Below are 12,927 nucleotides of genomic sequence, written 5' to 3' on the forward strand. Positions count from 1 at the left end.
CTTGGAAGTGTCCCACACCCCCGTGCCCACTTATACCAGTGGGTGCCACCCTCTGACCCCCAACCTGTCTGCAACACTTCCCCCATTGGTCCTGTACCCCCCCCAACCACCCACTCTAGCCCCCCCAACACAGAACAGCAGGTCCCCAACTCTCAAACCCTTTTATTAAATTCATATAAAAAACAACACAAAATTCATGTAATAATTAAAAAACCTCAAAAAAATCCTTAAAAAAATCAAATCATAAGCCCCCTCCCAGAGCCCCCCACTACCAAAAAAAGAGGGGGCTCCTGTGGGGGTATTGCTAAGGAGTTGTCCAGCTGGATAGTGATTATCAATGCGCTGGGGAGGTTGAGGAGGGGGCCCCCCTCCCTCTACATCCCCAAGCTTTAGAGAAGGGATTCCCTCCACCCCAGCCTGGTGCCATTGGTTGCTTTCCCCCCCTCCCCAGCTGGGGGAGGTGGGTCTAAGGATGGGGGGGGGTCATTTCTTCTGGGGGGTGCTGAGCTTCTGCATGCCTCGGATCTTGTCGAGCAGGTCCCCCACAAAAGCCTGGTGGGGAGGAAGAGAAGCGTTATGGGGGTGGGAGCAGAATGCCCTCTTCCTTTCTGATAGAGCCCTGGAGTCCTGCCACCCATCCTGCCCTAACCCACTAGACCCCACTCCCCTTCAGAGACAGCCCCCACCCCCTCCCAGCCTGGTTCCTTCCCCCAGCTGCCCAGGATCCTCTAAGGATACAGCCCCCGCCCAGCAGTAGGTTTCACAGGGCCCCAGAAACCAGCTCTGGAGAGGAAGCCCCAACCTCAAAATGACAGGTGTGCAGGGGGGTGGGGTAGGGGACTGGAGAGGGAATAGCAGCTGCTGACTCCTCCACCCAGCCTGGAGATTGATCACAACTGCTGGGGGGCAGAGCCATCCACTTCCCCTCCCACTGTCCAGGGGGCGGGTCCCAGTGTTTCTCGCTCCTGTGTGAGATGGTGGGGGACCTGTCACTCACCTCGGTGGGCTTGTAACAGTCAACCAGGAGCTCCTGGGGAAGGGAAAGAGGGAGGGGTCAGGGCTGAGAGGGGGACTGCCCACGGGCCAGATCCACCTCCAGGTTCAGTTGCCACCCCTAACATAACAGCTCTTGCAGTCCAGCTATCCTGCTCCCCTGCCCCATACCACTGAGACCTCCCCACAGCTTTATACATGCTGGATTTCCTACCTCAGCCCCATACCTGATATCGCCCTCCCTTGTAGCTCCCAGCCCTGCTTCCTTCCCTGCCCTATGGCATCCAAGACCCAACCACCCCCCTGTCCCTTGGGTTCCCCACCCCCTCAGGCTGCTTGATCCCCCGCCCTGTATCCCACTCCCTCTCCTAGGCCAGCTCCCCTGGCATGCACTCCCACCCCAGGGGTGGCTACTACAGGCCCCTCCTTGCAGCCAGGTCAGTGCTGCCCCAGATTCTACCCCCACCAGGCTGGCTATCATCCCCTACAGCATGGTGCTTTGCTGCCCCAACCCTTCCCCTTTCACCTGGCAATCCACCAACCCCCTGCCACTATCCCAGGCACCTCACTAGTCCCAGCCTCACCCTGCACACCCCCCCCAAAGACTACCAGCTGAGCCCCATGCCAGCCCCAAGGGAATGACAGTGTGTCCACTGGCAGGGGGACCCTGCTGCACCCCCTACCTTCACCCTGGCTCCCCGGGCGTCATCACTGCCCATGTCCAGCAGCTCATCTACATCAATCTCCAGCTCTGGAATCTCTTCTTCCTGGGGAAGGGGTGGAAATGATGAGGGAGGGGTGTTAGTACACTGGGGTAGTCCCCCAACTAGCTACCCCTCCCCACACACACTGTGAACAGGCCAGTCCCCATGCTCCCACCTCAGACTGAGACCAAGCAGTGCATGCTGGGAGCAGTTGCACCTATCCCACATCACCCAGCTCCCCCCCCCCCCCCAACCAGACTGGGAATCGGGGGTGGGGTTGGGACAGGAGGGGAGATTAGCAGTTGGAAGAGTTTTAGCAGCAAACAGAAACAGCTTAATCAGGTCACCCTCCACTCCAGAAGCCAGGCTCAGACCTTCTCATCTCCCCAACCCCCACAAAAAGAACCACACCTAATCAGCTTCCTGCCTAATTAAATCAGAAGTTAGGCTCTCCCCTCACGGGGGGCATGGCAGACACTAGTCTGAACAATAGGATTCAGCCCTTCGAGCAGCTCCAGCTACTTATAGCCACATTAGCCATCTCAGACACAAGCTCCATATGGTGCATCTGACCCTGTATAAACAGCCCTGGCACCTCACCCCAGCGGTGGCTGCATCTCAGTCCCTAGGAGGGATCCCTGCGTGCGCCCCTCCCCCCAGCGCTGTGTGCAAGCGGGAGTCACCCAAATCCACACGGAGATTTAGAAACAGGAAACAAGTCAAGCTGGAATCCAGGGAAGAGTCACGCCGCCCTCCCCCCACCGCTGCCCCCTTGCTTGGAGGGAGCGTCCACATATACTAGCCTGTGCCCCCCGGGGGGGGGAGATTCCCCCATCAACATCAAAAACTGATTAACTCCAGCCACCTCGCACCAAACTCCTCCCAAATGCCCTGGACTCCTCATCAAGGGGCGGGAGAGGCAAACTGCCAGGGTAATCTCCCCCCGCCCCCGGCAATTTAGGAATTAACTGTTTAGATTCCATCCAGCCCCACTGACTCTAAAGATGGGGGCGGGGTAACCTCTCTGCCCCCCGAGACTTTAAAGCGATTACAGCCTGCAAAGGAAATCCTTGGAATTAAGCAGCGTGAGAAACTTGGGGGAAGTTTGAAGACCCCCTCCCGCCCGATAGGAGTGTGGGGATTAGCAGCTCTCCAACCCAGCCCCCAAACCCATCGGCTACAGAGCAAATCTGGGGGAGGGTCGGGGTGGGATGGCAGCCGGTACTTAAACGGGGGCGGTCCCAGCTGGGGGGAGTCACAGTCATTTGACCGGGCGAGTTCCGGGGGACTGGGCGAAGGGACTCCCCTAGTTTGGAGATGGGGGTGCTAGGAAAGTTGGGGGCTCGGGGGTCCCTGACAGGCAGAGGTGGGGCTGTTCCAGGACCCGGGGGTACCTGGCAGTCGTACAGCTGCGTGAGCTGCTCCAGGATCCACTCCTCTAGGTTTAGCCGCTTGCGAAGCTCCTTGCGATCGTATTTCACCGTGACCTTCCCCTGGCGCCGGCCCGGCCCCTCCTCCTCCTCCTGGCCCGGCTCCCCCGGGGGGCTCTGGAAATACACCCGGGGGCTTGTGGCCCCCGCTGGGCCGCTCTCCGGGCTGCAAGGCGCTGCCATCCGCCGGGCCGGGGACCCGAACCGGGTCAGAACCGACTCCGCTGCTGCCCGAACCGGGCCCACGTGGGCTCAGAACCTCCAGCTGCTGATGCAGGGAGCAGCTCTCAGATGGATCCTGCCGATGTTCAATTAGCCCAGACCCTGGTACACGTGGGTCCAGAACCGAAGCGGCCTTCAGCTGCCGATACCGCGACGGGAGGAACAAGGTCCTCTTCCTGCCCTCGCGGGAACCAGAACCGGATCCTGCTATTACGGGCTCTGGGTTCTGCCTTGAAGGAACCAGGACCACGTGCAGTCTGGGCCAGAGCCTTCTACTGCACGGAACCGGGCCCAGGCTGGAACCAGAACCGCCTTCAGCCTAGTACTAGGTGCTGGAGCGAGATTCACTTCTTGACTGCACCGAATCGGGACCAAACCAACATCCGTCCGCCTATTCTGGGACCACGTGCAAATGGAACCGGGCCGATTCTCCTCCCGGGCCCTAATTCGCTTCTTGCCCAAACCTAGTACGACCAGAACCGGATCATGGTGCTGTCTTGTCCCGAACTAGGACCAGATCCCCTCTCCTTGGTGTTTCCGGACCGGGGGCCGGGATCAGAACCAGAATATGGAAAAGCTCCGTGTTCTGCTGGTACCAGATCCGCCTGGTGCTGCCACTACCGGTTCTTCCCAGCCCCAGTTGCTACTACTGGCTCCAGCCAGCGCTGTGATGGGTGCTGGTACTGGGTCCTCCGGCACTCACTCGCCCCTGCCGCAGTACCACTTCCTCCCGGCTCTGGTTCGGTTCCGATCCGCTCCCCCCAACAACCCCTTTGTCCCGCTGCTGCCGCTATCGCTCGCTCCTCGCCTCCCTCCTCCGCCCCCTCCCCGCCCCCTTAAAGGGGCCGCTTGTCTGTCTGTCCCCTCCCCCAGTCCTTCTGTCCGTCACGAGAAGGGAAGGGAGATCAGGCTGCGCCCCCGCCACCCACCGCAGCGTCTGTCTGTCAGTCCGTCGCTCCCTCACCTCCTGTGTCCGCCTGTCTGTCCGTCATCCCCCCTCCCCACTGTAGGGGGTGGAGTGAGGTCAGTCTGCTCGCCCCCAACACAGCGACTTTCTGCCCCTCCTGGTCTGTCCCCAACCCCTCCCCTCCCCCAGGGGCGCTCGGGCTCTCCCTCCCTCTAACCCAAGGTCGATCGGCCTGTCTCTCTGTCCATCCCAGACGTGTCCCTCCCCCCATACCCAGGGGCTGTGTGCCCCTTCCCCATGGGGTTCTGGCTGGCTGTCACAGCGCGGGGGGGGGGGGTATTGTGCCCTTCCCCTGCACATGCGGCGTGTCCAGGCCACAGGGTTTGTTCTCAGTGTGTCTGTCTCCCACCCCCCACCGTTTGTCCATTCATCCATTCCCCCACCACATCTTGCCTGTCCCTGACCTCACCGGGGCATGCCCATTTGTCCTTCCGCCTCTCAGTGGAGGGAGGGGGAGTGTGTCCGCCTGTCTGTCCATAACAAAGGAGCGGAGGGAGGCTGTCAATTTGTCCAGTCCGCCCCCCCCCCCGTCTTGACTGCCCCCGCAGACATCCGATCTGTCCCTGTCTTTATGTCTCCATCCTTGCTGTTCCGCTATGGGAAGGCAGCGATGGTGGGGGAGGAGCAGCTCCCCGCAGTCAGAGATAGCAAGGAAGGAACCGCCCTTCCCACCTGGCTCGAGCTGCACTTTGTACCGGCTGGGGGGGGAGCAGGCTCTGACCTGGGTTATGTGGAGAGGGACTAGGGTAGAGACAGTGAGAACTGAGAGGCTGGGAAATGTAGTGGTCACTCCTCATGCTGGTGGGGCACAGCCCCGGGGACTGTGTACCCAACCCAAGCATCCCTCCCTTGGTGCTGGGATGCAGCCACCAGGGGCGGCTCCAGGCCCCAGCACACCAAGCGCGTGCTCGGCGCGGCATGCCGCGGGGGGCGCTCTGCCGGTGGCCGGGAGGGTGGCAGGCAGGCTGCCTTCGATGGCATGCCTGCGGAAGGTCCGCTGCTCCCGAGGTCCCCCGGAGCCGAAGGACCGGCGACCGGCAGAGCGCCCCCCCCCCCGTGGCATGCCGCCATGCTTGGAGTGGCAAAATGTCTAGAGCTGCCCCTGGCAGCCACCTCTGGGGCGGGGCATGGAACTATTTATACGGAGATCCCTTCCCTGGTGCTGAGATGCAGCAGTCTCTGGGGAGGGATGCAGAAGCAATGATCCTTTGCCCTTGCTGAGCTGCAACTAGTGCCACCTCTGGGGTGGGGCACAGGGGCAGTACTGAGCAGTATTATGCTCCCTGCAGAGAGGTAACTAGAGATAGAGGTATGGGGGAGGGGGGATTTACAACGGAGCCATGGAAAGGCCTGGAGGCCTGGGTTCACATTCTCCTTTCACATGGAAAGCTCTAGGAGAGAGGGAGGGCTGGGGCATGTTTTCCATCTTGTAGCCCCGCACCTGTCCAGGGGGTGGAGGAGGGGGTCAGCAGAAGGAGGGTGATGGTAGAAAAGTTTCGGGGGGGGTGTTGGGGGATAACTGGACAGCAGAAGCAGCGTTTCAGTAGGTTTCATCCCCCCTGCCTCCCAGTGCGTGCACACACATCCACACCCTGACTCCACGGGGAATTTGTGGGGGCCTGAGGGCCGCTGTCCCTTTAAGATCTGGCTCCCTGCGGCCGGCCTGGCCCAAGGCGTCGGGGAAACACGTGGCCGAGATTGAATAACAGAGCCGCGATTCAGGCGCTTCCTGGCCTGGCGTGGGCCCCGGAGTAAACGCGGCAGCTGTGCCGGGCAGTGACGCCCTTCGCGGCCTGATCCGAGCCTCCTTCTGTGCCTGTGCCCCCAAGTCCCAGAGTGACCCCGCCAAAGGGAGCCCCCACTCTTGTGGCGTTCCCCAGCTAGCACACCCACCCCGCGCGCTTCTCCTACCTCACTCCCCCCTCGGGCACCACCCTGGCCCTGCCTTGGGTTCAGCATGGTGGGGCAAGGGCACCGGTTAAATGCCCCCCCTGGGGACCCAATCCTTCCACAGGGGCTGGGGGTGGCTCCCCAGTGTGGGAAGGTGGAAGCCAGGACTCCTGGGTTCTGTTCTTGGCTCTGGAAGCAGAGGGGTCTCTCCCTTGCAGTCCTACAATTCTGTTGTGTTGAGGAGAGGGGAGACTAGTGGGTAGAGTGGAGCAGGGGGCCTGGAAACCTTGGTCCCAGCCACTATAGTAATGGCTAGGGATGGTGGTGTACCTGACAGTCTGCATCACACAACAGCCATACCATGGCAGGGTGCTGTGCATGCAGCTGCATCATAATCCTGTCCCATGGGACAGATGGGGGGAGGGCGACTCCACCACCTGGCTGTTGCCTGTGAGCATGCAGTAGGGTCAGCGCAGTCTGCAGTGGTCCAGTGCACTATCCTCATGCACCATGCACGAGGGGCTATGAGCATGCAGGGTGTGTGCAGCAGTAAGGCAGCCTATATGCATGCATTGGAGTCATGCAACCTACATCATTCCCATGCTGTGACCCCATGCAGCTAGCATAGAGTTTGAGGGCACATTGATGCAGCTATAAGCATGCACTAGGGTCAATGCAGCCTTGCACTATTCCTATGCAGCTTAGAGCCAAAGAACGCTGCAACAATGCACCATTCCATTGTACTACTGCCATGCAACAGGTGGGGAGGCCGTGCAGCACACTGATGCAGCCTCTGTACATGCATGCATTAGTGACAATCCCACCTAAACTATTCCCCGGGGCTGTCCCCATTTGTGTGGGGCTGCATGCAGCACATTGCCACAGCCTGTGCACTAGGGCCGGTGCACACTGTTCCTCTGGCACGTAGGGCCCTTGGGTGCAGGAAGCGTCGCGTGGCCGCTGCGAGGGTGTCAGATACATTCACAGAGCTAGAGGTGGGTTTCAGAAACGTAAAGACTCTGGCCCACAAAGGCTGTTCTCCGTGCGGGTGCAGCGGGCTGCAGCCCGACACTGCCACCTGCTGGCTACTCGGGGAATGGTCGCAGCAAGGACAAAAGGACATAGATGGAAGGGGTGGAGCTGCTAGTCTGGGTTGAGGGGCACTGTCAGAGGTGGGGTGGGGAGGCCAGGCCTGGGATAGCAGGGAGCTGTGGGTTGGGGCTGAGGGGCACCAGCAAAGCACAGGGCTGGGTAGCAGGCAGAGAGATGCCCTGTAGATTGAGACCAGTGCCGTAACAAGGGCCAGGCGAGTGAGGGACTTGCCTCAGGCGCGCAAAGCTGAGGGGCGCAGGAAAAGATGATGTCAGTGCATTTGTCTGCAGACACAACTGTCATTCAAGTAATTGAGGTCTAGTATTCCCAGTGAGCACAGGCTTATTATGTATTAGGACTTCTCGGATCCGCTTAAGACCCACCAAAGGGTGAGTGCCTTTGTTTATCAGTCCTTATTTCTTATGGAGATGACAGATTGGGAATCTGTGATCTCTGTAATATAGTAATCTTGTTTAATGTTTAGACAAATTTAATACATTTATGTATTTTTAATTTTTATTCCAGTCTATCGAACAAGATCCTGCATTATGAATAGTATGAATTCTAAACGTCCGAGTGGGGCAGAGTACCGTAAACAACAAAAACACGCTACAGTAGAAAATGAAAAATCTCAGTGATAATGGGGAAATGGCTAGTGAAAAATGCATCAAACGATGGGAATATGCCAATAGCTGACGTCTCTGACGGCATACGTTCGGCTCCGCTATCTAATAGTAACAATGAGAATTATACAACTTCAGAAAATATTGTTGCTATCGGCCAGCAATTGGATCGTGAGGTTACAACTTCACCTTCAGTATTAATTACTGACAATGATGAGACACTTGACACCTTTGATATCATGGCTAAAACTAATGTGAATGGCCGCGATCAGCAACATCATTCCTCTACAACGCAAATCATTGAAATCAATTTTAATGATCCACCATCTTGGCCCTGTATAAACAATAAAATAAGATGCCACATTATTGAACATGGAGTTGGTCAGAGAAAATCTGAAGATTTCCATGAATCATCATCGGAAGATGGAAAAAATTTTCAGGTGACTGTTTTTTTAAAAAAGCTTTTTAATGGTGAAACCGTAGAGCGTAATTGGATTATTTACTTGGAAACTAGTAAGTCCATTTTTTTGTTTTCCATGCATGTTATTCGATCAGCGCTTTACCAAACCTAATATTGCAAATCAGAAAGTAGGATTTAATGATTGGAAAAATTTAAACTGTGTTATGGAACATGAAAATTCAACCAATCATCGTGAACGTTTCTGTAAATGGAAATCCTTACAAAAGAGATTACTAAGCGAAGAATGTGTCGATGATGCACTACAAAAAGCTATTGAAACTGATAAGCAAAAATGGAGACAAATTCTAAAAATAATTCTTGATGCCCTGATGTTTTGTGCCAAAAACAATTTATCACCTAGAGGATCGTGTAGCAGAACAGAAAATCCTAATTTGGGAATATTTCTTAATCTATTGGAATTTATAAGTCATTATGATGTTCAACTAAAACAGCACATCATAGCTCACAAAAAAAGATTCAGTGAGTTATTTTTCACCGGCTATACAAAATGAATGTATTGGCTTACTAGCAAACCAAGTTCGTAATGAAATTATATTCAAAATAAAAAAAGCTAAATATTATTCTATCTTTCTGGACTGCACATCAGATATATCTCACTGAGAACAAATGTCCCAGATTGTGAGATACGTGAGAATCAATAAGGGAATTGTATCTGTAGAAGAAAGTTTCACAGACTTCATTGAAACCAAAGAAAAAATGTGAAGTGGATTAGCCAAAGAAATAATAAAGAAGCTCGAAAATGATGGGCTTGATCTTCAAAACGCAAGAGTCCAAGGCTATGATAATGGCGCAAATATGTCAGGTGTGTACAAAGGCGTCAAAGCTGTAATTTTGCAAAAAAATAGATTAGTGGATTTTGTACCATGTTCAGCCCATTGTCTAAATTCAGTCGGAGTATATGCAGGTTCCATAAATTCTATTATGGTTTCATTCTTTGCCACTGTACAAAAGTGATAGACATTTTTTTCTCATTCAGCCAGTCGCTGGGATATTTTAATGGGTATGTTAAAAGTATCACTAAAAGGTCAAGCTGATACTAGATGGTGATCAAGAGCTAATGCAATTGAAGCCTTAAATTCGCAGATTGCAGAAGTGACCAAGGCTCTAAAAAATGTCACTGTTGCATGGAAATGTCCAGAAGCAGTATCAACAGCTAATAGCCTTCTTAAAAAAATTAATTATGATTTTTTGTGCACATTATCCATATGGTGCAAGATCCTAACTCATATTGACAGAGTGAATAAAGCCCTACAAGCAAAAGGCATCACTGTTTCTCAGGCTTGTAAAATGATCAACAGATTACAAAATATTTTACAAGAGATGCATGAAAGCGATAACGATATGGTCAGTATTTTTACAGACTGTAAAAAAACGGCTGAAAATATAGAAATACCAGCAGAATTGATTGAATCCAGAAAGCAAAAAGTAAAAAGGCAGCAACTTTATGAGTGTGCAGACAAATCTTTCAATTTATCAGCTGAACAATCTTTCAAAGTACAAATAAAAAATGCATTTGACACCATAATAGTTGAGTTACATTGGAGATATGAAACTTTAAATGAAATATCTTCTGATTTTGATTTTCTTTCAGGTGATTCGCATGTTAAAATAGACACTACTAATCTTCAAAAAGCAGCAGTGGATTTAAGTCTCAAATATGACAGCGATTTGAATGCCTCTGAAATTTCATCAGAGATTCAGAGTTTTAAACATCAGGCATCAGCGCTGTTTCCAAACGTTTCATGCGCAACTAGTTTGGACATTCTGCAGTTAACTCATTAATATAATTTGGCCAAATCTTATCCAGATTTAGAAATTGCATTAAGAATATTTCTCTGCTTGCCAGTAACTGTGGCTTCTTGCAAAAGAAGCTTCAGTAAGCTCCTATTAATTAAAAACTACCTTCGAGCAACCACGGGTCAGGAGAGATTAACAAATATGTCCATCTTGTCAATAGAACATGAAGTAGTGAATGATATTAATTTTGATGCAATTATAGATGATTTTGCCTCATTAAAAGCGCAAAAAGTACAATTTTGAAAAATAATCATGAATCGTATCTGATATGGTTCTACAGCTAAATTGTATTTGTGATTATTTAAATAGTATGTTCCATGCACTATGACGCACATCTTATATGTATTAGTTGATTTTGTACGGGAACTTATTAAAATAAATAAACATTCTATTATCATTATTATTCTTGTTCTTTACGTATTTTTATTTTTTTCCAAAGTAACTACTATGAAATTATCTGGAGGGGGGAGGGTGCAATTTTATATTCCTCCCTTGGGCACAAAAATAGCTAGTTACAGTTCTGGTTGAGACCCAAACACTCTCTTTAGCTTACATCAGTACTGTGCTCCGGAAGACACTCCCCCCTCCCTATGGCTCCCACCCTGCCTCAGTCCCAGACGCTGGATCCAGAGCCGCCCCCACACCCTGTTTGCTCTCATTGCAAATTCCCCCAGCTCCCCCCTCAGCCAGGTTCCTCAGGACATAGCCCCTCTTCCCCCTCTCTGCATTGTTTATTCCCCAGAAAGGCTGGCATGGGGCTGGGGGGAGGGAGCAGAGACAGATGGGGCCTGTCAAGGTGAATAGCCCCAAAGGGGCTCCATACAGACGGAAAAGTGTTGCCCATTTGTGGAAACTGCAGGCCAGGGGGGGATGAGGCATTGCTGGAGTGGGGGGTCACAGTGGGGGTGCAATAGGCCCCCCCCCTCCTGCTGCTCCCCACACTAGGGTGGCTAGATTTCCCACACAGCATCCCAAGGACCCCTGAGTCCCAAGACAGCAGCAAGTCCATGGAGGTGGGGTGCCCTACTGCCTGTGTCTGGTCCCATAGCTGGTGAGGCCTGTTCTCTCCCCATGCCCCTTTGTTCGCCATGCTGGAAACTACCTTGGGCTCCCTTTGCCAGATCTGGTGCTAGGGGGTGCTGTGCTGCAGGCAGTAGGGTGGGCGGGCTCAGTAGTGGGCGCTCTCTCCTTGCAGTCAGTGCTGGCCCCAGTGCACCAGTGTGGTGCTCTCCCACTGAAGTCAGTTTTGATCCCAGTCCCTCTGTGCTGCAGAGAGCAGAGGGGTCAGTGGGAGGTGCTCTCCCCACATAATCAGTATTGGCTCATATGGAACTGGCTTGGATCAAAGACCTGGTTGATAGCAGTAGTCAACAGCTTCCAGCTCCACTCCCCAGCTGAGCACTGCCTGTGTCCCAGTGGAGTTTAGAGACCCTGAAAGAGAAAGAGAGGAGAAATATGGGGAATAGGAAAGGTGAGGGGGATGGAGGGCACACAGGGTCCCTGGCATGAGGGGCATAGGGGACCCTGGCATGGGCGGGGAGAATATGGGACTAGGGGGCAACCAGAGCCCTAGGGAAGAGGGATGGGGTGGTGGGTGGTGGAAATGCAGCAAGTCCCTGAAATTGAGGGGGATGAGTGTGTGGTACCCAGGGAGCTTGGGGGATGGAGGAATTGGAGGAGCCTTATTGCACTGCACAGTGTATGACCCTTTAGTATTAGCTGAGATCCAAAGCCCAGCTCCTGAATCTTTAACCCTGGCATCAGGGGCACATCCTCACACAGTTCCCCCATTAAATCCCTGCGTTCCCTACACTTCCACACACATCCCTAAACACCCCCTTTGGGCTGAATCCCTAGAGAGGCTATTCCAGTAGGGGGAAGTTGGGTGGGGGGAGATGTTAGCTTATATGGAGTGTAGCTCCCCGTCCCATTGCAGTGGTTCCCTATCAATTCATGTCCCTGAGACTGAAAAGTATTGTTTACATAGGACCTACAGGAAGTAGGGCCCAGTACAGCTGGCGGGGGGGGCGAGGTAGGGAGGGTGCTAGGCTGCTATTGTAAAGCAACGGAGTTGTGTGGGGGGATTGCAAGCCTGGGGTGGATATGGAAGTGGGTGCAGTAGAAACCTACTTCTTCCCTTGTTGCTCTTTACATGATCCCAGCTCTCAGGAAGTTGAAAGTGAAGGCTGTATCCTTTCTGGAAGCTGGCCAACCTCGCTTATGCAATGATCCTGTTAAATATCTGACGCTCTGCGGGGTGGGGTGGGGCTGAGATGTGGACAGAAGTCCCCTGGGTGATCCCTGGGGGGCTCGGTAGGGGGGACTCTCCCCTCCCAGGCAGTGGGTACCCCCGCACCGCGTTGGGGGCGCTTGCTGCTGTAGGGAGTGGGGTGAAAGCTCAGTAAGGGGCACGTTCTCCTCTCACAGTGCTGGCCCCAATGCCCCAGTTTGGCGCTAGAGGGCGCTGTGCTGCAGGGAGCAGAGCTGGGGTCTCACTAGAGCATCTGATGGTTTGTTATTGTAGGGTCTCTCTTCAGGCCCACACTCCGAAAGGAGGTGGGGGAGGGGGAAGCCTTTCTCGAGGCTGGTACTTCTGCAATGCATTTCCAGTCAATGTTCCTGGGCTAACAACGCTGCAAAACCTTCCCTCTGTTCCGGGGCGGCTGTCCCTTTAAGAAGCTGCCCCTCCCTGGGGAGGAAGAAGCTATGTCTCCCCCTTCTCCCTTGC

At 53.6% G+C, this 12,927-nt stretch overlaps 1 protein-coding gene, 1 long non-coding RNA gene and 1 pseudogene across 2 annotated transcripts; 2 read left to right on the forward strand and 1 right to left on the reverse strand.

The window, feature by feature from the left end:
- Positions 1-147: 147 nt before the first annotated feature.
- Positions 148-4,119, reverse strand: PPP1R14B (protein phosphatase 1 regulatory inhibitor subunit 14B). The gene is made up of 4 exons (XM_032804383.2): positions 3,092-4,119; positions 1,677-1,760; positions 998-1,030; positions 148-552 (listed from the first exon to the last, which is right to left on the reverse strand). Exons 1-4 carry the CDS (start codon positions 3,308-3,310, stop codon positions 484-486), a joined length of 405 nt encoding a protein of 134 aa, XP_032660274.1. The 5' UTR covers positions 3,311-4,119; the 3' UTR covers positions 148-483.
- On the forward strand, positions 3,836-5,061 carry LOC142047874 (uncharacterized; annotated as a pseudogene).
- A 334-nt stretch (positions 5,062-5,395) lies between these two features.
- On the forward strand, positions 5,396-10,716 carry LOC116838851 (uncharacterized). The gene is made up of 3 exons (XR_012657157.1): positions 5,396-5,609; positions 7,589-7,687; positions 7,824-10,716. It is a non-coding gene; the product is annotated as an uncharacterized LOC116838851 (long non-coding RNA).
- The last annotated feature ends 2,211 nt before the right edge of the window (positions 10,717-12,927 follow it).

The sequence above is a fragment of the Chelonoidis abingdonii genome, chromosome 17 (assembly GCF_003597395.2).
Source record: "Chelonoidis abingdonii isolate Lonesome George chromosome 17, CheloAbing_2.0, whole genome shotgun sequence".
Classification (NCBI taxonomy): domain Eukaryota; kingdom Metazoa; phylum Chordata; order Testudines; family Testudinidae; genus Chelonoidis; species Chelonoidis abingdonii.